This window comes from Sinohyriopsis cumingii, chromosome 3 (assembly GCF_028554795.1).
Source record: "Sinohyriopsis cumingii isolate HCF-2022 chromosome 3, ASM2855479v2, whole genome shotgun sequence".
Classification (NCBI taxonomy): domain Eukaryota; kingdom Metazoa; phylum Mollusca; class Bivalvia; order Unionida; family Unionidae; genus Sinohyriopsis; species Sinohyriopsis cumingii.
Window position 1 is genome coordinate 151,318,707 of NC_142963.1, and position 27,224 is coordinate 151,345,930.

General features: G+C 36.0%; 1 protein-coding gene and 1 long non-coding RNA gene across 2 annotated transcripts in view; one reads left to right on the forward strand and one right to left on the reverse strand.

The window, feature by feature from the left end:
• Positions 1-27,224, forward strand: part of LOC149804159 (uncharacterized) — a 35,163-nt gene that overhangs the window by 1,602 nt on the left and 6,337 nt on the right. Inside the window, exons 2-13 of the mRNA XM_089954132.1 lie at positions 7,480-7,594; positions 10,249-10,323; positions 11,990-12,078; positions 12,355-12,428; positions 13,131-13,207; positions 15,587-15,670; positions 17,601-17,671; positions 18,142-18,219; positions 18,783-18,843; positions 19,866-19,926; positions 20,952-21,413; positions 23,596-23,723. Of these exons, the coding sequence (XP_089810258.1) occupies positions 7,480-7,594; positions 10,249-10,323; positions 11,990-12,078; positions 12,355-12,428; positions 13,131-13,207; positions 15,587-15,670; positions 17,601-17,671; positions 18,142-18,219; positions 18,783-18,843; positions 19,866-19,926; positions 20,952-21,413; positions 23,596-23,723 (1,375 nt within the window). The remainder of the gene's footprint in view (positions 1-7,479; positions 7,595-10,248; positions 10,324-11,989; positions 12,079-12,354; positions 12,429-13,130; positions 13,208-15,586; positions 15,671-17,600; positions 17,672-18,141; positions 18,220-18,782; positions 18,844-19,865; positions 19,927-20,951; positions 21,414-23,595; positions 23,724-27,224) is intronic.
• The window catches only part of LOC149804160 (uncharacterized), a 56,452-nt gene continuing 44,083 nt past the window's right edge, over positions 14,856-27,224 (reverse strand). Inside the window, exons 3-4 of the long non-coding RNA XR_016420313.1 lie at positions 19,955-20,085; positions 14,856-15,347 (exon numbers count right to left, since the gene is read on the reverse strand). This is a non-coding gene — a long non-coding RNA (uncharacterized LOC149804160). The remainder of the gene's footprint in view (positions 15,348-19,954; positions 20,086-27,224) is intronic.

A 27,224-nucleotide genomic window follows, 5' to 3' on the forward strand; every position in this document is an offset into this window, starting at 1 on the left:
AAAGAAGGAGAAAATACTGTATATAAAACAAGACATGCTTCTTTTTTTCCTTGTACGTCAAGAACGACTTTTGTAGCCACTAATAGGATCTGCTGAAGTCAAGGGAGATTTTAAACCCTAAATATTTACAAGTCCTGAAATTTACATTCTCACATGCCAATTGCTTAAATAAACATATTCATTCAAACTCCTTGAGATAATAATAATAACAATAATCATCATCATCATCATCATCATCATCATCATCAAATTCACTGGAATTCGGATGTACCTTTATGGTACATTATGTGGTTAAAATAACTAAAAATTCACGGTTAAAGAGGTTCGAATAAATGAAGGGCAACTGTATACATTTAAAAAGGTCAATACTGCCTATTTTGACTATATTCTTTTTAATTCAGTCGCAGAGGAATGGAATACTATTGCAGTTTAACAAGGGGAAGGGAATACTATTGCAATTTAACAATGTGAAGAGAATACTATTGAAATTTAACAAGGGGAAGGGAATACTATTTAAATTTAACAAGAGGAAGGGAATACTATTGCAGTTTAACAAGGGGAATGGAATACAATTGCAGTTTAACAAGGGGAAGGGAATACTATTGCAATTTATCAAGGGGAAGGGAATATTATTTAAATTTAACAAGAGGAAGGGAATACTATTGCAATTTAACAAAGGGAATGGAATACTATTGCAGTTTAACAAGGGGAAGGGAATACTATTAAAATTTAACAAGAGGAAGAGAATACTTTTAAAATTTAACAAGAGGAAGGGAATACTATTGCAGTTTAACAAGGGGAATGGAATACAATTGCAGTTTAACAAGGGGAAGGGAATACTATTGCAATTTATCAAGGGGAAGGGAATATTATTTAAATTTAACAAGAGGAAGGGAATACTATTGCAATTTAACAAAGGGAATGGAATACTATTGCAGTTTAACAAGGTGAAGGGAATACTATTGCAATTTAACAAGAGGAAGAGAATACTTTTAAAATTTAACAAGGGGAAGGGAATACTATTGCAGTTTAACAAGGTGAAGGGAATACTATTGCAATTTAACAAGGTGAAGAGAATACTATTGAAATTTAACAAGGGGAAGGGAATACTATTTAAATTTAACAAGAGGAAGGGAATACTATTGCAGTTTAGTAAGGGAACGGGAATACCATTGAAATTTAACAAAGTGAAGGGAATACTATTTAAAGTGAACGAAGAGAAAGGATAAATATTGAAGTTTAAGAGTAGGAAGGGAATACCATTGAAATTTAACAAGGAAAAGGAAATATTATTGCTGAAATTTAAAAAGGTTTTCCACTGACACACGTATATTTAAAAATGTAACCGAGGCCGAAACAGGATTTTAATATATTCATCGTTTCCATTCTCTTCACTACAAACAGTTCATACTTAATGATCGTTAAAGTACGAAAGCGTTGTGTAAAAGAATCCAAACATGAAAGTGATTTAAATTCATAGCACCAACAAGACTCCCGAAAAGCAGAAACCAGTACCAGTCATGTGCAAAGATTAATGACAGATTTGAATGAAGATGTGTGCCAAAAGTGTGTTGAAATTACCGGTTTAATTTTTCAACGAGCCAAATAACTACATTTCATCATTGATGGAAAGCGTTTTAAAACTGCATCCAAACCGGTAAAATTAGCACGAGTAAACTTACATTTACTAAAATATGAAAGTGTGTTCGTTTCGATATACAAAATGCACGAGTAAAGTTATATTTACTCACAGACGAAAGTGTGCTCAATTTAACTTTTACCGGTACAAACAATGCACGAGTAAACTATAGTATGTCAACTATATATATAAATATAAACTTTATTTTAGCAAAACAAAGTCACAAATAGTGAAGTTTGTCAAACCTGCTTCTAAATTGGTGTAAACATTTCATGGCTGAAACAACATATCCAAAAATTTCGTGTGTTAAAACTCTTACGTTCTCGTCTATTTCTTAGAACCCTACATACTCGTCTACTTGTTAGAACTCGATGTGCTCGTGTATGTGTAAGTACTCGTCTACGTGTTGGAACTCGACGTGCTCGTGTATGTGTTAGTACTCGTCTACGTGTTAGAACTCGACGTGCTCGTGTATGTGTTAGTACACGTCTACGTGTTGTAACTTGACGTGCTCGTGTATGCGATAGTACTCATCTACGTGTTAGAACTCGACGTGCTCGTGTATGTGTTAGCACACGTTTATATGCCAGAAGTCAACGTCTGTCTGATATGGTCAATATCGATCGTGTCCTTACAAGACACAATAAAGAGATTATGAGAATTGTATAGAGTTAGTCTTACAAAGCAAAACACCATCAGTCACATACACACGCACACGCACACACACCCGGGTTGGCGAAATGATTAGCCAAACATCCACCTTAATTATTTTATCCTTCTGTGATCAAACTTGGACATTTAAACGAGAATATAATGTAAAATTTATTTTAAAGTCGATCTCACTGCTTAAATGTTAGTTTATTTGTGAGTACATCCCAGTCCATCCAGGCATATATGGCTGGTTAGGGATGACCCCCACTAATTCTTTTCTGTCTGGGGCTTTGGGGCCTTCGGTCTGTGTTTTCGTGGCATTCTCTGTTGTTGTTTCCTTGGTAGTTACTTCTTCATTTTATGTTACTTTGGTATCGGTCTCATCAGTTCCTGATGTTTCCTTAATACATTTGCTAGGTTTGTGACATGTGTTCCCATGTGTTCCCATATTTGTAGCATTTCCAATCATGAATACCGTCGCGGTACCGTGCTCTCACTGGTAATTCGCGTAGGTAAAAGTGTTTTAAATTTTGCAGCTTCTTCTTTTGAGTACTATATTATCCTCCATCATGTTTTGTATAGTCGGGTGAATTGTAGATGTTGCCAATCTGACCATTTTGAACGCTCCGTGGTTTAAGTGGTTAGAGCATCCGCCTCTGATGCGGAAGGTCGCGGGTTCGAACCCATGTTCAGACATATAAATATGGTACTAACAACTGGCTCGCTCGGCGCTCAGCATGAAGAGGTTAGTTTTTGGCCTGGTCGGCCTGGTGTCAGGATAATGTAATTGGGTGGGATATCATGCTACATGTGTGCGACATGATGCCCCAGTGCTGGACATCACTATAAACTGCCACAATGCAGACATCGTAGCGATATGACTAACATTTTTAAAGCTAAGTTACAAATTTAAATCACACGCACACTCTTTTCTTGTTTTCTTTTTTTCTTCTTATTTCATACTTTTTTATGACGCTTATAGTACTTTTTTTTTACAATGCGTATATTAAATTTTTACAACGCCTGCAGTACTGCAGTAACTTTGTTACTACTATAGTAAAATATAGGGCCTATAGTAACATTTTACAACGCCTGCAGTAATTCTTTACAACGCCTGCAATAATTGTTGACAACAAATATATTAATGTTTTACAAAGCTTATAGTAACTCTGTGGCGAGGTTAACGTCAAACCTATGATAAGGTTATCGGTAGAAACATAACTTATACTATGCTGGAATCATACAGTTGGCATTTATAGTACCAGAAATATCGATATCTTCGCTAAAGGAATACTTGGAAGAACAAACATGACGCGATCTCCGGGTACTTATCTTACATCTATGTACGCAGGAGAGATATATCCCTCGATACTGTCGATGATATATTAAGGGGTAAGCCCCTGTGTTGACGGAAAAACGATAAGATGACACGAGTGCAGCGTGATCAATTATAAGATATGTATTATTATTATTTAAGCATCGCTTAAATACTTGAGTTTAATCACAGAAGGGTATCATTCTAGAGGGCAGATGCTTGACTAAAATCGTGGTTCGTACTTCTAAGAATAGGCTTGACGTAGGCAACACAGTGGCTAGCAAACATCTAGGAGAGGACTGAATTAGGCGTCGTTATGGCTAGTGAACAAACCAGATAAACTAGGAATAGGCATCATACTTTATAGCAATCACTAGGGATAAATTTAGAATAAGCATGCCAATGGATAGTGAACATCCCTGATAGAATAGGCATCCCAATGGATTGTGAACATCCAGGATAGACTTGGAATAGGCATCTTAAAGGGTAGTGAACGCACGGATTAGACTTTGAATAGGTATCCTAACGACAAGTGAACATACAGGATATACTTTGAATAAGCATCCTAATGGCTAGTGAACATCCAGGATAGACTTGGAATAGACATCTTAAAGGGTAGCGAAGGCACGGGTTAGACTTTGAATAGGCATCCTAATGGCTAGTGAACATCCAGGATAGACTTTGAATAAGCATTATAATTTCTAGGCGTCTTAAAGGGTAGTGAACACACCAGACAGACTTTAAATACGCATCCCCAAGGATAGTGAGTACCCGGGATAGCCTTGGAATATGCATCTTAATCGCTAGTGAACACTCGGGATAGACTTAGAATAGGCATCCTAATGGCTAGTGAAGACTCAGAATAGATTTTGCAAAGGCATCTTAAAGGGGAGCGAACTCTCGAGATAGATTTGGAATAAGCATTCTAATGGCTAGTAAACACTCAGGATTGACATTGAATAGGCATCCTAATGGCCGGTGAATACTCAGGATTGACTTCGATTAGGCACCTCCAAGGATAGTGAACACTCAGGATAGACCATGAATAGGAATCTTAAAGAGTAGTGAACGCTTGAGATAGATTTGGAATAGGCATCATAATGGCTAGTGAACATCCAGGATAGACTTGGAATAGGCATCATAATGGCTAATAAACACCCAGTATAGACTTTGAATAGGCATCGTAATGGCTAGTAAACACCTAGGATAGACTTTGAATAGGCATCCTAATGGCTAATAAACACCCATTATAGACTTTGAATAGGCATCCCAATGGCTAGTAAACACCCAAGATAGACTTAGAATTGGCATCCTTATGGCTAGTAAATACCCAGGATAGACTTTGAATAGGCATCCTAATGGCTAGTAAACACCCAGTATAGGCTTAGAATAGGCATCGTAATGGCTAGTAAACACCCAGTATAGACTTAGGATAGGCATCGTAATGGCTAGTAAACACCCAGGATAGACTTAGAATAGGCATCCAAATGGCTAGTAAACACCCGTATAGACTTAGATTAGGGATCCTAATGGTTAGTAAACACCCAGTATAGACTTTGAATAGGCATCCTAATGGCTAGTAAACAACCAGGATAGATTTATAATAGGCATCCTAATGGCTAGTAAACACCGAGTATAGACTTAGAATAGGCATCCTAATGGCTAGTAAACACCCAGTATAGACTTTGAATAGGCATCCAAATGGCTAGTAAACACCCGTATAGACTTAGATTAGGGATCCTAATGGCTAGTAAACACCCAGTATAGACTTTGAATAGGCATCCTAATGGCTAGTAAACAACCAGGATAGATTTATAATAGGCATCCTAATGGCTAGTAAACACCGAGTATAGACTTAGAATAGGCATCCTAATGGCTAGTAAACACCCAGTATAGACTTTGAATAGGCATCCAAATGGCTAGTAAACACCCGTATAGACTTAGATTAGGGATCCTAATGGCTAGTAAACACCCAGTATAGACTTTGAATAGGCATCCTAATGGCTAGTAAACAACCAGGATAGATTTATAATAGGCATCCTAATGGCTAGTAAACACCGAGTATAGACTTAGAATAGGCATCCTAATGGCTAGTAAACACCCAGTATAGACTTTGAATAGGCATCCTAAGGGCTAGCAAACACCCGTATAGACTTAGAATAGGCACCCTGATGGCTAGCAAACACCTAGTATAGACTTTGAATAGGCATCCCAATGGCTAGTAAACACCCAGGATAGACTTTGAATAGGCATCCTAAGGGCTGGTGAACACCAAGGATACCGTAGCTTTTAACATCCTTTGTTTTACTTAAATGCGAAATTTAATCTTATTCTGTGTTTGAACGAGTTCGCGCATGACCAGAGGTTTAGCATATTTTGCCATCGATTTAGAGCAGACACCGCACAGGCAAAACAATAGTCTAGTATTCACATTTTTAGTTCGATTTCTACCGAATTGGCACTGAAATTTCACAACGTGGATTCACGTTTGTATAATTCACTTTTCATGTCAATCACTGTAGCTATTAAGGTTCGTATTAGCATCATTGATGAAAATGTAAAAAATATTAAAATTAATATAAAATAATATTAAAATAAAATAATAATATAAATAATATTAAAATAATATAAAATAATATTTAAAAATAGGACATTATTTAAAAATAATATAAATAATATAAAAATAATATAAATAGTATCAAAATAATATTAGAATAATATAATAATATAAATAATATTAAAATAATATAAAAAATATTGAAAAATAGGAAACAATAATATTTAAAAATAATATAAAATAATATAAAAATAATATTTAAGAATATTATAAAATAATATTTAAAAACAATATAAAATAATATTGAAAAACAACGAGTTTCCCCAAATTGTAATGAGTTTTGTCTGTAATTGACTCGGCACTTAAGCCAGTTCACACCGATCCAGCCTGGTAGTAGATTGCGGAGTGAGAGTTTGGGCGGGGGCGGGGGAGGAAATGAAAATAATAATGGGAACAACTAGTTTTTCAAAGTCTCGAGTGAGTAAGGTATGTTTAATTATTGGAGCATTATTACAGCCAACAGAAATTTTTGCGCGACCGAATATCCCTAGTCCATCCGCTGTACAACGTTAATCAAATCTTAATATGACGAATCCGTCGATTTCGAGAAAAATTTACACGTCTGGAGTAACATCTGTTGCTCGAAATGTTGAGCAAAAGCGTTATGACTATAACATATTTAACAACGTGGCTCTTTTTTTCGGAAAACAAACAAAATTCTCAATCTTTAAAGTGAATGATTGGAAAAGAGAAAATTAACATGAAGATTATTGAGGAAATGAGAGAATTACCAGTTTTGATGAGGCACTGTAGTAATCGGAAGAAAAGGGTGGGGACAGAGGGTAGTGACGACCCTGTATTTCTATCTAAATGGGATACTGTGAATGGTACTTTTAATCAAGTACCTTATAATAAAGACAACTATTACCGAAGTATGCTACTGGTTGAATTCAGTAGGATATCTCACCGAGCTCTTGTGGAATTCGTCTTTGTTTCGCACAGAAATAGTCAGTTAATATATCTAAATTCAAGAACATAGAACATTGTCTACTAGAGCATACCGTCTGTACTCACTTCGAAGTCGACTCCAGCTGCAAACTACACAGACCAAGATCAGCCATTGCATAATGCGCCGGCAGATTCGGATCTATGCAGTTTGTTAGGAGTAATCTGTAGGACGAACAATACAGACCCTGATCTGCCGGGCCATTATGCGACGGCAGATCAGGGTTTATGTTCTTTGTAGTTGGTATTGACGCATAAGCTAGTATATACGGTAAGTACCTTAGTGTGTTCATTCTATTTCCATTGTTTCAGGTACAGCGACAGGAAAGAATTTGCAATCTTCATGAAGACCTTGTCAAATTTTGAGTATGTTGATGATATACCTGACCTTTTATTCGATCCAACGGATTATCGAGCCGACAAAGAGGTAACAGAGAACTAAAACCAGTCAATACATTGAAGTGAAAATCAGCTTTATTAACCTTAAGATTTGTTTAAATAGCATATATTATTGTGGCACATATTGATGATGTAGATAACTAAAAAGTAATTCAGGAATTACAAGTTGAGTTTCCGAAAGGAATGACAACATATATTCAAACATGACGCAAGACTCCCCAGTCCAATTACAGATATTGATGATATATGAAAACAAAATTTACATTTTGGTACTCTTCTCTCTCTCTCTCTCTCTCTCTCTCTCTCTCTCTCACACACACACACACACAAACACACAAGCGCGTGCATATTCCACAATGTCGTAACACTAAACTTTCATAAGTCAGGACGATATATACAGACTATTATTTATAAACTCGTTACAAAATACCTGCACCCAGTGACCCATTACATTTGTGACCATTCAGATGAGAATGATTAAGCTCAAAAGAAAAACCGTAAGTTCCCATTCAGTGTCAAGTACCCATGTATTTCCATTAAACGAACATTATAGACACAGGGGAAATGTTTCCGATTGACGTGATTGCTGACTAATGAAATACATAGTGTCTGAAATCAATAGGGTCAGCTTTTTCATATGACTAAATACATACAAATATTAGAGCGTGTACTCAACTGTTTCATGTCAAAAGAAGAATCTGTTATGGCGGCCTTTTCATTAGCGAAATATTGGTTTTAAAAGGTTTCATAAGTCTGAAATAATGGTTTAAAGTTACCATTAATGTAAGGCCATGAAATAATACCCAGTTTATCTCTATATCTCTCCTTAGTTGAACAAAAATGAAAAGCGGCAGGAACAAACCAGTCTTGATTCAGTCTACAAGAGCATGTGTTTATTTGGGCACGTGCACAACAAAAGATTTTTGTCGTCATTGGGTGAAATATTTGGGATTCTCTATCAAGCACCATGGTCATGTACTGAGATGTTTTTGAGTGCATTCGTCTTGACAACTCGGGTATCCATGGACTAAACACAATAACAAGGTTCTTGTACGTCTTCTCAACCTAAAGTAGAGAACCTTGTTCGAGAAACTGGATCTCGGGTGGCCGAGTGGTCTAAAGCACTCGCCTTTACAGATCACACATATTTTACCTCTGTCCGCGCAGGTTTGATCGACCAATGTGGGTATCTGAAAAAGCTTGCCAATAGCTTCCCGTGGGACGGTGATTCTTCGTGGGTCTTCTCGGTCTTTTCCTCTACCAACTATTCTGGCCTCTATGTATGGCCTATCATATTTTGCAAATAGCGCTAAAGCGCAAAATCAGAAATCAATTGATCGAGAACAGCCAAGAAACTCGTTGGCAAGTTAAGAACTCATTCCACCTGAAGACATGAACAAAAATATCAAACAAGCCAAGTTTGAACGATGTATTTTTGTTGTCATAACAACTCTAGTTGTTAGGGCGAGCACACTCGTGAACATCTGATAGCGTGTTATTGATCTGTAGGCGAGAATCTCACACAGGCTGCCCAAAAATGGCCCTTGAATTTTTTTTTTTTTTTTTTTTTTTTTTTAACTAAAAAAAAATGGCGCATCAATACTTGGAATGTCCCACCATCTCTATTCTTTTTCACTCCCGCTTCGGGGGTTGTGTGAGCTAAAAACACGAACACAGTGATATTCTCTAACATGAACCTCGAAGTTAGAACGGCAAAAGGGAAATTGTTCACGTGTCAACATCATTCTCTTGTCTCGCCCACGTGTACTCTTCGACATTTATAGTGACACCGTTGCTACTTTTCAAAACAATAATTTCAATATAAATTTTTTTATGGGAAATGTGACTTGAAAAAAGAATGAGGCCGCCTTCAAGAACTTCACGAAGAAGACACAGATGCAAAAAATATTTTATGCTCCCCATCAGCTGCAAAACAAATGTACAAATTGAAAAAAAAAATTTAAAAGGTTGCCGCATCGCAAATTCAAACATTTTGACATCCATGAAAGTGGTACGTTTTTCTCTTCCTTCTGTATCGGTCTTTTTTAAGAAACGTAGCACACCACACTTATAGTCATGCCACTGACCATTAGTGTTAATGAAACGTCAATAATAGGAACTTATATTAATTTTTATTTTATTTTATTATTTTACACAGAAGTCGGAGAACAAACAAATTCTACAAACGACGAGGACATCCAAAAATGTCAAATTCCGCTGCAAATCCGAAATATCGGTGAACAGGCAGCACTCTGCACCCCCACCCCCCACATACAGCGCCAAATGTAGCAAGTGATTTTTCTGCAGAGAAAATATTAATATTTAATGGTACTAACAGCTGCCTCGCTTGGCGTTCAGCATTAAGAGGTTAGTGTTAGGACTGGTCGGCCTGGTGTCAGGATAATGTGACTGGGTGGGACATCATGCTACATGTCTGCGGCATGATGCCCCAGTGCTAGACATCACTATAAACTGCCACATTGCAGACATCGTAGCGATATGACTGAAAAATTGCTAAAGCTACGTTAAAAATAAAAATCACATCACATCACATTAATATTTAACATATTGAGTACAAATAAAGTCATTATAAATTATACATCTTGAAAATGAACACATGGAAAAACACGTTTTTCTTTCATCAAGAATGTAAACATTCTGTTTCCTATTCGTTACTTTCAGACGAAAATTACAGAAGAAACCAAAAGGATTCTGGTCATGACTCCAAAGGACAGAAGTTCAAAGGAAAAGTATACCGTACGCACCTTACAAGTTTTTAATAAGGCAGATTTTAAGTTATTACTGCTATGTTAAAGTAAACGTTTAGAAAGCCCCACGTCACATTTTGATAACATAGCGGCTGGAAATTTCCAACATCTCTCCCCTCCACCCCCACCCCCATCAAACACATTGCTTGAATATGTTTCTGTGAAAAATTCTTACGGGAAAGTACATTTTTCATTTAAATAAAGCTAAACTTGCACGTCTGCTTCTTTCGGCACTTTCTATTTTTAAAAATAAGTAGTACATTACAAAGAGATGATTTAATTAGAATTATTAAATTATTAAATTCTACTTTTCATAGTCGTTGTTTCAGGAAATTCGAATTTTTAAATACCATTCAACAACATGTTAAATATTGATTTTAAAGCGCTAAGATTTTTTTTTCTGTATTGTATTGTAGTTATAAGATTATGCAATAGACAAAAGACAATCAGATATAGCAGTAACGCCTTAAACATCGTAATTAATTACATGCGACGATCCGCGCATTGCTGTGCGGGTCTGTACTATTCTAAATACGAACTATCTGTCTTCAAGCATTTTATTTCATGGTTGCTCTTAAATAAATAAATAAATATCAGTTGAATAGCCATTTAACATTAAAGGTTATCTTACATTTTCCTTTAATTTCTCCCTTTTTTGCATTCTCTTTCGTGTGACAGAATTTACAAATTCACAGAATTCTCAACTGTTCGTAGTTTATTCGACGAAATGCCAAAGCTGAATTGTAACCAAGAAAGCAGGAAATTTGTTAAATGGTCATACATTGTCAAATATTGACTTTAGTTTCTGATTTTAGAAAGTCATACCCTTGCCATGCGATAATGTTTTCTTTTTTCCAACTGTCTACAAATCTATCACTTCTCAAAAGAATCAACATCCTTTGATCATAGTACGGCCTCATAGTGAATTATGTAATCAATTTAATCAATCTATGAGCTCATAGTTTCCTTAGGTAAACCGAAAAAGTATTTTTGATCGCGGATAATCGTGACAAATAATGTTTACTGACTAATCCCAATTAAAATTTTTAGCGGTTTACAAAACGACACAATGTCAGATCTAACTTGTGATTGGTGTAGTTGTTTGAAATTATTTCCATTAATTCATAATAAATCGATATTTAAATGCGATACAATTTAATATCGAATACTGTGCCCATTCTACAAGTGTTATCAGTCATTATCGCTTTTTTACACAACCCAGGCTTAATGACGTCACGTTAGCAACAAAATCGTGCGTAACGTATTAAGTTTTTGTGGTGTCAACTGAATTATGCCAGTCCGTTTACTACTCCCCAAATATAATTACCATATAACATTGATGCATTACATTAGTAAAATCCCATTTACCACACCCGACACACAATTTCATGTAACATGGACGCCTTAGAGTAATTCCTTTTCCGCAACCAACTCTCCAACTTTACCTTATAACATGGATGCATTCGAGTAATACATTTTTTTACCACCCACCACAATTGCCATGTAACATGGATGCATTCGAGTAATACAATTATGTTTACCACCCACACCAATTACCATGAAACATGGGTGCATTCAAGTAATAAAATTTTGCTTGCGTGTCATATTTGTTGATGTAAACAGGAGACAAAAAACAACATTGAAATATGTTTCAGGCACTTATTGCGCTGCAGAATATCAAAAGCTTCGCTGAATACCCAATCCGGATGCAAACAAAGGTGGTGGAGGTGGCCTATTACGAAGCGTAAGTCTATCCTCTTGCTAAATGTACCTGACCTGCTTTTTCGAAATTTTCTGAAATATTAAGTTTCGTTACTACGTATTATTTAAGGTTAAAAAATGTCTTATAGAAGAGTCTTACCCTCTACAGTTTTTAAGATTACGATATTTAAAGTTTCGTGAAGAACCGATTTATTATAAAATATATATCTTTAACGTGCATGATATCTAGATAAATAGGAGGCAAGAAAAGAAAAGAATAGCTCATTATGTTCTCTTTTTTTATACTTCCGTTCCATAGTTATGAAGCCAAACGGGTTATTACAAGAGAAGGGCATCCAGCCACAGCCTACTATCTTATCCTCTCTGGGACTGGTAAGTCATACATTAATTAATTAATGAAAGTGTATTTCTTTATGTACAACGTTTCTGTGTATTTGTGTGTGTGTGATGTTAATATTTCTCCACTGGACCATTTCCGTATCTTGTCAAGAATGTCGAGTCACGATGAAATATCGCATATCCGTGTATAACTCTCACCAAACTACAAAGTAGAACCATATCTGTTCGCGCACTATGTGCCGGTAAATACTGACACTCGGCGTTCCGAGGTAATGAGCGTTATGCGTGTCCTGCATATATCTAACACGTGAAAATATTGTACAACAATTTATATTTCTGAAACACAATTAAAGTCTTCCCAGTGTGATTAAAGTGGGAGTTTGTGAATTTATAATCTTTGTTACACGTTCTTGATGGTAAACTCAGCTGAATACCTAGAGTCGACGACGCATTAAAGATCACATTTGTATATCCATGTGTATTGACTAAATTCGCGTGAAAATTTGTGTACATGTAGTACGCAAACGTCGTAGTCTTGTGTAGGGAAATTCTCATAAAACTTATATATATATATATATATATATATATATATATATATATATATATATATATATATATATATATATATATATATCTATATCTGTATGTGTGTGTGTGTGTGTGTGCGTGTGTGCATGCGTGTGTGTGTCTGTGAGTCATTGCAAGAAGTTGTTTATCTCATCAATTTATTTTTAGTTGTTGCCATGGTATTGGACAAAGATAGGAAAAATGTACAATCGGTAACCGAATTTTCGAAGGGGGATGCATTTGAGGTTGGTATGAATATCCATGACAAATTGTGCATGAGCGTGTGAAACATACATACATACATACATACATTCAAGCTACCTACCTATATAAAGATACAAATGTATACTTATTTGTCTTAGTACATTCTAATATATATGAACGTATGCATGGACATGAATAATGACACATTTCAAAGACACCATTAAAAAAAAAAATTGTAACAGCGTAGTAGCCGTGACCTGTTACCGTTTATCTGTAGTCATTCTTCACACGACAGTCAATCTCTCATGCACCACGAAAAGCTATAGTGACAAAACCTGAGAGTGACTAATCAGTTTTAATCTCTCTCAACACACACACACACACACACACACACACACACACACACACACACACACACTTACTGAACAACGAGAAAACTGCAGAGGGCCTTATAGTTTGCGTGAATGGGATCTAGAATGCAGATGAAACCTTAGGACATTAAAGGGACATTACTCTTGTTATGCACAGAATTTAAAACTTCAAAGTATGTGACTGGCCTCCCCTCAAGTTCGTCGCTTTTCCGAGTGCAGTATCATTAAGTTATAGATTGGACAGAATTAAATAATATTGAAAATTGTACGAGCATCACCAAGTTCATCTTCGTGTTATATGTCCATATTTTTCCGTTCTCCAGTTTTAATAGAATCGATAGTTTATGATTCCGAGTTCTGATAGTTATGGAAGAATGACGAAATTTGGATGAAAGGACATTACAATTTGCTTTCGCAGACTTCTCAAACTACGAACCACTGGACGTTTTTAAACTGCCAATGCAAGTTTGAATAACCAGATTCTAAAGATTGTGTCTAACTGCATTTAATTTTCATCGAGACTATCAAAAGACTGCGCATCCCATGGCCATGAAAGCCAGTATTTACTACTATGTCTTTGACATTCCCTAGCCATGAAAACGTGTTATTATTTTGATATAATACAAGATAAATGTTATACCTAGCTGAAGATAGTATAGGGTTTATCATGAATTCATTGTTTTGTCCCGTACGACATTATTCTTTGTTTTTATATTTATTCTAATAGGATACACCCTATGATTTTCCTACATATTGTCGAGTTGTCTGTTTAAAGTTTTCTTTATTTTATTTTTATTAACAACACTTTATAAGTTAGTCTCTCTGTGATATCTAGTTTACCATAACCCCAAACGTTGCAACTAATATCTTAATATCAGTTTAACCATAGTATTAAAAGGTTCAAGTTGTAGAGCTACTTAAAGAGATACTGCATGTACCGCTATGTTTAAACTATGCATTGCTTTGATAGATTGATTAACTAAAATAACTTTAAATCGTTTTAAAATGTTTCCAACGGAAACAAACTAACATGATCTTTAAATTCAATTATAATTACAGTCAGCTTCCATTGTTTATAAAACTATAAACTATTTAGGATGTTCTGTATGCCACGTGCTCTTTCTTCCAAAATAACAACGTCATCAGCGTACACAAGACCACAACATTTAAATATACAGAATTAGTTTGTTAGCAATCATTTTCATGTCGTTTTAATGTATTCTATAAAATGTTTCTAAATCATTCAGAAAAAGAGAAAAAAGAAAAAGATACATATTCTCATCTTGTCGAATACCCAAATTATGATCGAAACAAAATATGAACACGCTATTTTTATTAACACATAGCTTAATATTATTAATACATATTATACAGACCTTATACGTATAAAGTTTAGAAGATCTAAGAATGTGATTCGACCAGTTCATCCATTTTGTTTGGTTATTTTCGCAAAAAAAGCCAAATGTAAAGATCTGGTTTTGCATGTTTGAGCATGCTTCCGAAGAAACAGACATATAATACTTCAACACTCATACATATAATTACTCTATTAGACAGATTTATTTCACTATTTTACGAATATTATCGTCATCAAATACTCATATTTAGCCGAATTTTTCGAAGATAACAATAGAAAAGACATTAACCTATTCATAAAGTTTTGTTTCGTCTTCATTCTGGATCCTACTCCGGTATAACAGAAAGGTCCCTCTCGCTCTTTTCTCGTCGTATTGTATGGTGCCAGAGACAGTATGGTTGCCGTGTTTTAAGTCGTTCTCTCCTCTTTGTAGTTATAGCCTTAACCGGCTTCCTAAAACGGAAAATAAAGAAGAAAGGAAAAGAAAAACACTTAGCGGTGGAAACTTTGTTAATGAACTGATGTCGATATTACAAGATTTAAGATATTAAATATTAGTATGAGAATGGTTATACATATTATTTATTACAGTAACTTTAAGTTTGAGTGTTTTTAATCTTTGTTTTATGCAAGTTATTATTATTAAGTTATTATTATTTTTGTTGTTGTTGGTATTATTATTATTATTATAGGACTGGCCTATCATTGAAGAAAAGCCACGACAATTCACAGCAGTGGCAAAGACAGCTTGTGAATTGCTATGTATTGGATTAAAGGTATGTTGGTATGTGTGCATACAGGAGAGGCAAATACAAAAAACAGACACAGAGGTAGCATAAAATAAAATATAAAATGCCTATATGATTCAGAATGCAATTCGACGCGTCTTGATTTGTAAACCAAATTCTTTCATATACATCGAGTTTCGGTCTCGAAGCCAAAGGTGATCGGCTTACATCACGGCTTGAATTACGTCACTGTTTTAATAAACATTTTATGCAATTATTTTAATATTTTATTATATACTCCTTTTTTCCTCCGTTAACTTGACATTGTTAGAATCGTGCAGTATTATAACATACTGAACACCTTGATATTGCACGCACGTGTACCACAGGTGTGCCTAAAATGGTATAGTGTATTAGAAACTAATTTGTAAACAAACTATGTACACTCATGTAGTAGATTTTAGGTTTCAGTTGATTAGATTTGTTTGTGAATGAACTAAAACAGCTGTTTCTTCTATTTGAAAGTAGAGATGATAAGTGAAAAATGTGGAAGAGTTTACTGAGACACAAATTAAACTTTCAAACAAGCAAATGAATGAATGATATATTAGCAATGTTCACAACAAAACGTGAGAGACGCAGCATTGAAAATAACATTCTGATAATTTAAGCAATTATTTAGGAGAAATGTTTTTAACTTTTCATTAATGGAATGGTTCAGACTATGACCAGTTTTCTCTGGGGGATGTAAAAATAGCATAGAAAAGCCTACTGAGGGCAAAGGCTATCGCATAACAAGCAGATACGCTCCATTTTATATGTGAAAATACTATATTCGTGGGGTAAAATGCAACTGAAGGTTTTGGGTTAAAAAGAAAGTGACTCAGAGCCAATAAGCAAAGACGACGAAGAATTCTGCACTCAAAATTAAATGAACGTGATATTCCATAGCGTCGTTTTGATAATTACAATTGAAAGAGTTAATATTTTCCGATATTATGATTCCAAACACAATGACAGAACAGAAACACGCATGCAGCTGAGTCAAGACACGTCCCTCCCTGCTCAAATCAACGACACGTGTATTTTGTGTGGAACTGGCACAGCTAACAAATCCAGGTCCATAATCAGCGGAATCGAGTAGAATCGAAGAAAGAAATAAAAAATAAAACCAGCAAAAAACTAAAACAAAACAAAACAAAAACAAAATCCATTCATTCCAGACCCACTGGAAAGCTGTTGCAATACGCATTCATTCACAATATGAGTCTCAATTTCAGTTTTAAGTAGACCAAAAAGCCATTTTCTTTTTGAAAGCGATTAGAGCGCGCGACTAAATTCTAATTTCCCTGGGAGGAGTTATGTGCACATTAATATTGTTGTTGCGTTGTAGTGTGTGTGTGTATATATATATATATATATATATATATATATATATATATATATATATATATATATATATATATATATATATATATATATATATAATTAAGCCTTAGGTAGAATAAGAAAATGAGTATATAATAAAAAGGTTACTGCATTTGTATGGGAAAATACGAATTCGTTTTGTCTAATGGATACTTCACTCCCACAGGACATGCAGTACCCATCCGATAAAAATGAGTTCATATTTTCCCGTACAGATACAGTAACCTATAAATACTTGCCTTAGTGTTTTGTCAGATCACACTACATTTTTTTCCTCCAGAGTAAGCCTCACTAGGGGCACCAGGGGGTCTGATTTGTTTTGATGTATCATAATAAAAGATTTTTCCATTCGTGCAGTCAGCCTTACCATTCATCTATCCATTCTCATTTTCATAAAACTTTTTATTTGATTGAAGCATAAGGTTATTAAAAATATTGTTGTTGCTTATTATTGTTTGAGGTAAAAAAATATTACTCACCGTTACCATAACCGTCATTATCACCACCATCGATCATCATTTATTATTATTATTATTATTATTATTATTAGGAATATCGGCAGATTTTCATGTCGGGTGGAGTGAAAAATCTCGACGATCCAGATCAGGAAAAGTTTTTAAAGTAAAGTATCGTTGACTTTGTCTTTAATATAACTAATCCTCTGTCTGTCTGTCTGTCTGTCTGTCTGTCTCCAGTGTATCCCCTAGGGGTGCAAGAATGAGAGTCAAAAGTCTCCTTGGTCTCAAAACTGGGGGTCAGACTGATTTAAAAATAAACTTTGGTATCAAAACTGAGGGTCAAATTAAAAATTTGGGGGTCTCTGAAGAGCAAATGAGGGTAAAGGGAAACACTGCTCTCTCTCTCTCTCTCTCTCTCTCTCTCTCTCTCTCAGCTTTTATAATTCTTATGCAACGTATATTTAGTTGAAAAAATAATTATAAACAAATATTCACAAAAATGACTAGAGCCCAAAATGATACCTATACTGAATTCAACAACATATGTATGAAAACGACAATTTATCTTCTAGTCTACTAATACCAGTAGGACCTTATCTGAAACGACGCTAATTCTTTTTAATTACATTGCAGGCAGCAAAGTTTCCTCAAAGGATGGCCAATACAAATATTACAAGAACACCCGAAGAAATGCAAATTCCTCTATTTTAAGTAAGCTTCACCGATGAGCAAGCCTCACGTTGAGTCAGATTCTTCTATGTAACCGAATTTGCTTGATCTCTTTTCCTTTCTCTTCTTTTCTTTTCTTTAATGTTACGGTCATTATTTATAACACCACTGAAGGCATCTAGCAGTGTAGTGACTGGTTCACAGTATTTGTCAAATGTACGAAACGATGTGGAAAATTGTGAATCTAGCACGATTTTTGTCCCTTTGCTCGCATGCTAGTTATGTTTGGGGAACTCGTGACTTCTGATTTTACTGTAAGCTCTCTGTAGTTGATCTATCGGTTTTTCTGTCTAGTTATTTATCAATACATTCATCGATATATCCATAAATTTGTCTGTATGACTGCTAGTCTTATTTTGCACGTGTGTATTCATGCATGTATAACGATGGCTTGCTCGAAGCGCAGTTATAATGAACATCAATGATTGATCGATAAAGGCATATTTGTTGCATGTATGTATGTATGTATGTATGTATGCCTACCTGTCTGTCTGTCTGTCTATCTATCTATCTATTTATCTATCTATCTATCTCTCTATCCACAGAAGGGGAGAACTCTTGACACATGATACGCGGTATTGGGAATGGCTGATCTTAGTAAAATCGGTAAGTTTTAAGCATTCCTTACTATAAAACAATGTACATATCACCCTTACCTGATGCAGTGCCAGGTAACTGATGTGTGTGTGTGTGTGTGTGTGTGTGTGTGTGTGTGTGTGTGTGTGTGTGTGTTGTGGGGTCACTTAATTTGTCACGTTTATAAGAACTGCTAACTCAGATTCCTGCAAAGAAATAAAATACACATGCTCTCAGCTGTCAACTTCTAACTATCAGGGCGATTACTATATGAAGAATATTTCCATATAAACGTACCTTTGCAACTGACTTTGGATTCGTTTTTTATTTATTTAATTCTTCTTTCCTTCGCTTTCATGATAATAGTCTGAATTTGTCCCGCTATACTATTAAAATATGAGAGAGAGAGAGAGAGAGAGAGAGAGAGAGAGAGAGAGAGAGAGAGAGAAAGTGCTGCTATGTGATGGAGTGAAGCAAACTGTTATTAACTTTTGCTGATTTTCACTTTTTCATACCCCCTCCATAAAGATAAGGTGGTAATCCGCAATGAATAATCACTTTAAAGAATAATAGAAGAAACATATTCCACCAAAATTTCTTGTCGCACGGATATCAAGACTTAACCGATTATCAGAGTCCTGTTTAACGAGGCTTAACTATACATCTAATTTGTACAACTCTGTCTGTACCGTTTGTTAATGAAGATAATTCGCCGATCTTCACGAATTACACATATTGGTCTTCTACATAAACTTTTTGACTGATCGAAGAGAAGGGGGGGGGGGGAAGCTGGAAATGATCGAGTGTGCAATTGCTTCAGCTTTTTCAGGCACTATAAGCCGTAAAAACCTTGCTTTTAAAGTTTCTGAAAGAACTAAAAATGTGCTCCAACAGTTGCTTAAGTAAATGTTGAATTAAAGCTATCGTAAGAATAACAGAACAACTAAAACTAATAAAATTACACCAAAAAATACCTTTTGTTTTCTTACCATGTTTCTTTTTAATTTTACCGCAGTATAGCTCTGAACTTAATTTTACTAATTTATCAACAGGGGAGTCTACGAATTTTGAAAAAGCTCCAGAAAGTTGGTCCACATGATGGGACAAAGAAGAGTAAGTAAAAACACACCTGGATATGTACCTTTTCGCCGTAATAAATGTATCGGATTTACAATATTCAGCCGTCATTCACATGATTCTCACAGTGGTTACATTTCTTTTGATAGATAATACCACGGCCACAACGCTGTGAAGTTGGTTGTAAAATGCCACCTGGAAAAAACAAACACGCTCTAATAATCGCATCACACTCACTTTATAATAGCTCAAATGCAGAATGGGATGATTTTATTTAGTGGGGGTGGGGGGGGGTCAGGAATTCTTTGCTTACAAAGAGGGGGACAGTGCCGAGGACATTACAAGGTAACAAGTGGCAGACGTCACAATATTTCAATGGGAAATTGATGCAAAGGGCGTAAGCCATTGTATTGTTTCATGGATCGATGATTTTTTTTACTTAAAAAAACAACGATAAGTGACAATATGAATGCAATCACTGCACACTATAAAATTTGCAATAATGTTGCAAAAGCGTATTTTTCTAAAATTGTCGTTTGATAACTCATTTAATCGCAGTGGAGTTTTTGTGTTGAAAAACCTGTTGGCATATGAAACGAGTCTTTGGTAGCTGTCAAGAACAGGCGGATTTATACCTTGAGCCAATAATAATGTCTGCCATCACTATTTAGAACGGTAATACTGGTGCGACGCTATACAAATTACAACGAAATTCCATCCAAATTTCTTGTGCAATATAAAATTACAGACTGCTATCGATTCTCCACAAAGATGATTCTAAATAATCTAAATGTTATAAAAAGCGCAAACCCATACAAAACCCGCAATGCTTGTTCCCTCTGAAATTTAAGAAATTTCCGTAGTTGATGCAGAACGCGTCAATTTGTTTACCAGTTTATAAACTTGTTTAATTTAGTCGCACATGCGTTTTTTTCTTCTTTCAGGACCAGCGTCATGTTAGAGCCGAGAATTTAACCCATGACTGTGGTGGTGCTTAGCAAACGTGCTCAATGCGCAATCAATACATTCTAACTTAGGTCAAAAACAATTTTTATTTACAGAGGAACCCCAAAAGCTAACAGAGAAGGAGAAAAGAGAAAGAAAAGAGGAGAGACGATCTTTTAGACGCTTGTTTCGGTCAGAGCTTCAGATTCCTCTTAAATCGAGACAAGAGCTGGATGAAATTGCAGAGAGGCCAGACGGAAGGCCCCAACCTTTTGTCCATCCAGAAGTCAAACAGCCAGTGGTACCCAACCAAAAAGGCCACCTCAAGAATTTGTTACCAAGTCCATTCCGGTTCAAGAGTACAAGCGAAGGTCAAAAAAGGGGAGATTATTTTGCTAGTATAAACCAACAGCTCTTGTACACACTCAAAGGTAATCCGAAGAACTCGGAGGATCCGTCAAATGTAATACGACACGGGTCATTTAGCGTCCGTTCTCGTACACAGCAGTCAACACCCGTTGTCAGGTTCAGCAGCCTCGACACCGACGACGAATACAGTCGAACGCCGTCTTCAGTGGGTACGTAAAAAGATATAGACCCTTCTCTGGTGGATACGTAAACCGTGTGTAAGAAGATAGATATATACCCTTCTCTCGTGGGTACGTGAACCGTGCATAAGGAGATATAGATCCTTCTCTCGTGGGTACGTACGCTGTGTGGAAGGAGATATTGACCTTTCTCTCGTGGGTACATATGCCGTGTATAAGGATATATAGACCCTTCTCTCGTGGGTACATATACCGTGTATAAGGATATATAGACCCTTCTCTCGTGGGTACATATACCGTGTATAAGGATATATAGACCCTTCTCTCGTGGGCACGTAAACGGTGTGTAAGGAGATATAGACCCTTTTTCTCGTAAGTATATCGTGTGTAAGGAGATATACGACCTTCTCTCGTGGGTACTTAAGCCGTGTGTAAGGAAATGTAGATACTTCTCTCGTGTGTACGTATACCGCGTGTAAGGAAACATAGACCCTTCTCTCGTGGGTACATAGACCTTGTGTAAGGAGGTATAAGCTACATTATTGATCTTTGGACGCAGTTTAGGTTGGGTAAATTTGTATAAAAAAATTGCCGAAATATTGGATATTGGTATACTAAATTCTCAACAAATCCCCCCCCCCCCACTTCAATCTTACTAAGGGAGTATTCCTCAACATTTCCTACGGACTGGGGAATTTGGGTGTAAAACATACTACATTTATTTTAACATAGTTGACAGACATATTTCATTCCACTCCATCTTAAAACACAGGATATGTCAAAACCGCATCTTGAGAGTAAGCGTTATGTTAGAAATTCCCTTCCTCCTCCTTCTCCTCCTTAGTTGTGTCCACTGAGAGATCTAACTTGCGTGAGTACCAATTTGAGTAGTTACTCAATTTAGACATCAGCTTGCCTGAGTACCTATTGATGCAGTTACTCCATGTAAACTCCTAGCTTGCCTGAGTACCCATTGACGTTGTTATTCCATTTAGAGCCTAGCTTGCCTGAGTACCCATTGACGTAGTTATTCCATTTAGAGCCCAGCTTGCCTGAGTACCCGTTGTTGTGTCCATTGAGAGCTCTAGCTTGCGTGAAGACAAACTGAAGTAGTTAACTCCATTTATAGCCATAGCTTGCGTGAGTACTCATTGATTTAGTTACTTGTGTCCACTGAGAACGCTAGATTGTGTGAGTACCCGTTTATGTAGTTACTTAGGTCGATTTGAGAGCTCTAGCTTGCATGAGCACCCCTCCAGCTATTATGTGTACACATTTATGTAGTTACTCCATTCAGAGCCCTTGCTTACGCTAGTACCCATTGATATAGTTCCTTGTGTCCAATTAGAATCCTAGCTTGCGCGAGTACCGATTAATATATTCACTTCATTGAGAGTCCAAGCTTGCGTGAGTACACATTGATTTAGTTACTCCATTTAGGGCCGTAGCTTGCGTGAGTAGCCATTGATGTAGTTACTCATGTCCATTGAGAGTTTTAGCTATCATGAGTACCCACTTTTGCAGTTACATCCCTAGCTTACGTGTTTAACCCGTTGATATAGTAACTCGTGTCCATTTAGAGCCCTGCTTTGCCCGAGTACCCATTTGTTCTAAAAGTTCAATAGTTTGTATCTATCATTTGCAAAACCAACTTGGAAACAGCTCAGCCATAACTATTATCCAAAGTGAATGCAACTGAAAGAATTTAGCTTTCACGTGATTTAGTCTGCTGATTTTGTTTAATAAATTCACATAAGGAAGCAGCCTAAGAAATCGGATATTTTGTACATTATTTTTCATATCGCAATTAATTGAAATCGCTGTATACTTTAATCGTTTAACCATTATCAATACAAAATGCAAGCCGATAAAGCCAAATATTCTTACTGCAGACACGCATAGAACCGCCATATTGTTGGTATCAAAGGAAGCTGGTAAGACCGTGATTTTCGTTTAATTTTCTAGTTTGTTTCGGAGGGGGAAAACTCTATTTTTACAATTAAATGTTGTACTTTTGCGTCTCATTAGCTTTCTTTTGATAGCAACAAAGTGGCGGTTCTTTGCTGTTATCATGTTCGTCGTAAGAAATTTTATTATTATCAGCTTGCATAGTTTGTTGATAATGGTAAAAAGAAATTCTTTCGAACTAAATTCGATTTTTATTTATGTTAGATACGATTCCCAGTAGAAAACTTCACAATTTCCGTTTCAGACAATCAGCATCGGCGCATGAGTGTTGAAACTGGTATCAGCCAAAGGCATGACTCATTGTCCACCGTTGAGAAACCACTGAAACTGCGGTCGATTCTGGATGAACTCAATTCTGGCATAACTAGCAAGGTAGAAATGTTCGCCAAGACCACCTCCTTTTTTAGGGGATGTGGGATATAGTTTGATTTCGTCACCACCCCACCCCCCCCCAAAAAAAAAAGCCAAACAAAAACGATTTGTGGTGTAGAAATTTACTAGGTGAAAGAGACCACCCTTATTGGACGCAGATAGGACCTAATTTTGAAATAGCGTCGCCTTGGACAAATTAGTCCTAAAAAGCAGTCACGCATGGCTTGTTACTAAGTCGCACAGCCTAAACTATTCTGTAAGTAAGACGATTTTCAGGTTTATCTATTTAAATGGCCGCGGTACATCAGTCTTGCTATACATATCTTGATGTAATGATAAAGCAAAATATATATCCATGTAAGCATTTCTAAAAATGTACAAGAGAATTAGAGTTTATAAAGCTCTTACGATATTTAGTCGCCACGAAGAAGCCAACACATACGTACTTGAACATGGAATTTTCCCTCGATATAACAGATTGTCAATATTGTAATAAAATTTGTCTCGTGAAAAAAAAATGTTTATATTTTCTCAGTGGAAATATAGAGAAATCAGAATACCATACGACTACCAGGTTGTACCCGACCTAAATTGGCGTGCTAATATAATAGGCCAGTAATTAATAAAGCCTCCATCTCCCAGTGGGTTAGTTAGTAATGTCATTGGCACAACAGTGATGTCATCCTCAACACGACTGATTTGGAAACTCCCAGTAGCTGCAGTGATTGGTTGGTAGCTTCACATCGGCGAGGTGAATAATGAGTATAAAGTACAAAAATTGGGTTCTTTTTTGTTGTTGTCAAAGATGGAGGATTATAGTTATTCTAGTTCTCACGTGTAGCGGAAGTGACGCAGTTGTCAGCGAAGATGCTATTACTACTCAGTTGGTTCAGTCGCTCATATTTCATATTATTGAATTATATCATTATCATTGCATGTACAAAATGTAAGTACAATATTCAATGCAATATTCCTGTGTTGAATATTATCTGATCTGGTGGAGTATTTTTACAGATACCTTGTCAATACTACAATTTTACTGAAACGCTGTTGTGTGTGGGTGTGTGGGTGTGGTTTGGATTTTGAACGTAGCTTTAACAAATTTTCAGTGAAATCTCTACGATGTCTGTAGCGTGGCAATTTATAGTGATGTCTAGCACTGGGACATCATGCCACACACATGTAGCATGACGTCCCACCCAGTCACATTATCTTGACACCAGGGCAACCAGTCCTAACACCAACCTCTTAATACTGAGCGCCTAGCAAGGCAGTTATTAGTATCATTTATATAAGTCTTTGGTATGACTCGGTCGGGGCTCAAATCCGCGACCTCCCGCATCCAAGGCGGACGCTCTAACCACTAGGTCACCAGAGCTGTGTAACGATTTTATAATAAACCTTTGGTAGGCTGTATTTATATCGACGTTTCCGTTTTTAGCTTTCTTAGAGCGTAGTTATTATTTGCTGAGTGTGGGAGGTCGGTGTTGGAAAGATGTTTCTTAAATTGACTTATTAGCCATTGTCTAGAAGCAGACGTCACAATATACAGTATTCACGATACGTTTTGATAGCATGGATTAGTTTCGTAAAATAGACCCTTCATAATTTCTTAACATAATGTAATCTAGAGATAATATAATGTATATGTATTTGGTAATCAGTTATTTGTCCTGGTCGTGTTTGACGGTGCATGGTGTAAAGTACGAGTCTTCGACTAAGAAAGGCTTACTTATGAGTCATATAAATGTGAAGCAAGACTAAACATGCAAGTGTGAAATTGGAGTTTTGTGATGCGTGGTCATTAGGTGATTATAGAAAAAATTATTTGCAGTATTTGCGGGTTTACGAACTCGTCAGTTTAACAACGACTGATTTCTTTAGTTCCTTGGAAATAGGGAAAACATCAACCTCAAGTCAGTCTCGCGCAGAAGTTGTTAAACTCACTCTGTAATGAACCCCATTTGGGTGTAATAATATCTTAAATTGCAAATCGTGGTTGCTGGGACATTGATGATCCTTAAAAATTATATTGTAAAATGCATCCCTCAGACGTTTTATATGTCATTAACCTGCAGAAGGCTAAATTGTATTTTCTTTTGTTTCAAATTACCGCGACGAGTGTTCAGATCATGTAAAAGTCTGTCCAGATCCAGTGTATCAGCCGTACCCACTTTGTGGTTTAAACACACATATAAATTATCAGGATGTAGCTGGGTATCAGTTTGCCGGATTAGTTGAAAGGTTAGATATAATAGATCTAAAATACTTATACTACTAATAGCCCTAAAAATACACTGGCACTCATTTTACAGGAATGACTTTCTACCGAGCTCTGTTAGAGTTACTATGAAAGTAATATTTGAATGACGTTGGCTAAAGTTCTCAACTCCAGCAATCTTTGAAGATCATTTTAACAAACTGCAATTTGTGCTCTCTCTCTCTCTCTCTCTCTCTCTCTCTCTCTCTCTCTCTGTTTCTGCACATTTATCACATTACTCATTGAGATTTACATATACCTACCTACCTACCTACCTACCTTCCTACACACACACACACACACACACACACACACACATACATACATACACTATGTACGTACATACGTACATACCGACCTACCTACCTACCTACAGTCATACAGGTGATTGTTCGAAAATTGGAGCGTTACGTATTACAGTATATATTAAACCATAAAGTATCAATATAATTTCAACTTACAAGCAACTGTTCTTTTTTGTATTCCTTTCTATCAATATGTATAATTTTCCAAGATTAAACTCATATTTTGAATGAATCATCCTACAACCATATTTTTAGAGTCTCTTGTAAAAGAAACACATGTTACCTACTTAATATGCAGGAAAACCAAGATTAAAAGGAAATAATAGTTTTCCAGGGTGGTGACAGGGTGATATAGGATACACACTGCATGATCCTTACAGGCACTGAATTCCAAACATAAGTAGATTAATGACTTGACCAGATGTTACTGCAACACAGTAACACCTTTTCCAAGTTTATGTAAGGAAAAAGAAACAAAAATATTAAACCTTTAATCAATACTGATAATTGAAGACAAAATGTTTAACAAATCCATAAGTAATGGAATATAGACATTTGTAGCGAATTCGTGGTTCAGGAATATAGATGATTAAGCTGCATACAATGTTTTGGGTTACACGAATATCGCTTGCACTTATATATTTAATTTAAAACTGAACAGTGTTTGTAAAACACGTCCCACGCGCCCTGTGTATAGGTGGAGCAAATAAGGAGGGTGATTAGGTTACGTGGAGTATTGTATTTTTAAATACGCATTACCATTAGATTTTTTTTAACGAACTTAAAAGATGCCATATTACTTCTTTTTTATATCTTTATTGGACCAAACACTGTTTTAAATGAATGAATAACTTAAGCTGGATACTATCTAGCGGCATAATAGTCCTGTTCCAAGTAATTAACGTCCATAAATGGACAGCGTGTGTAGCACTGGTT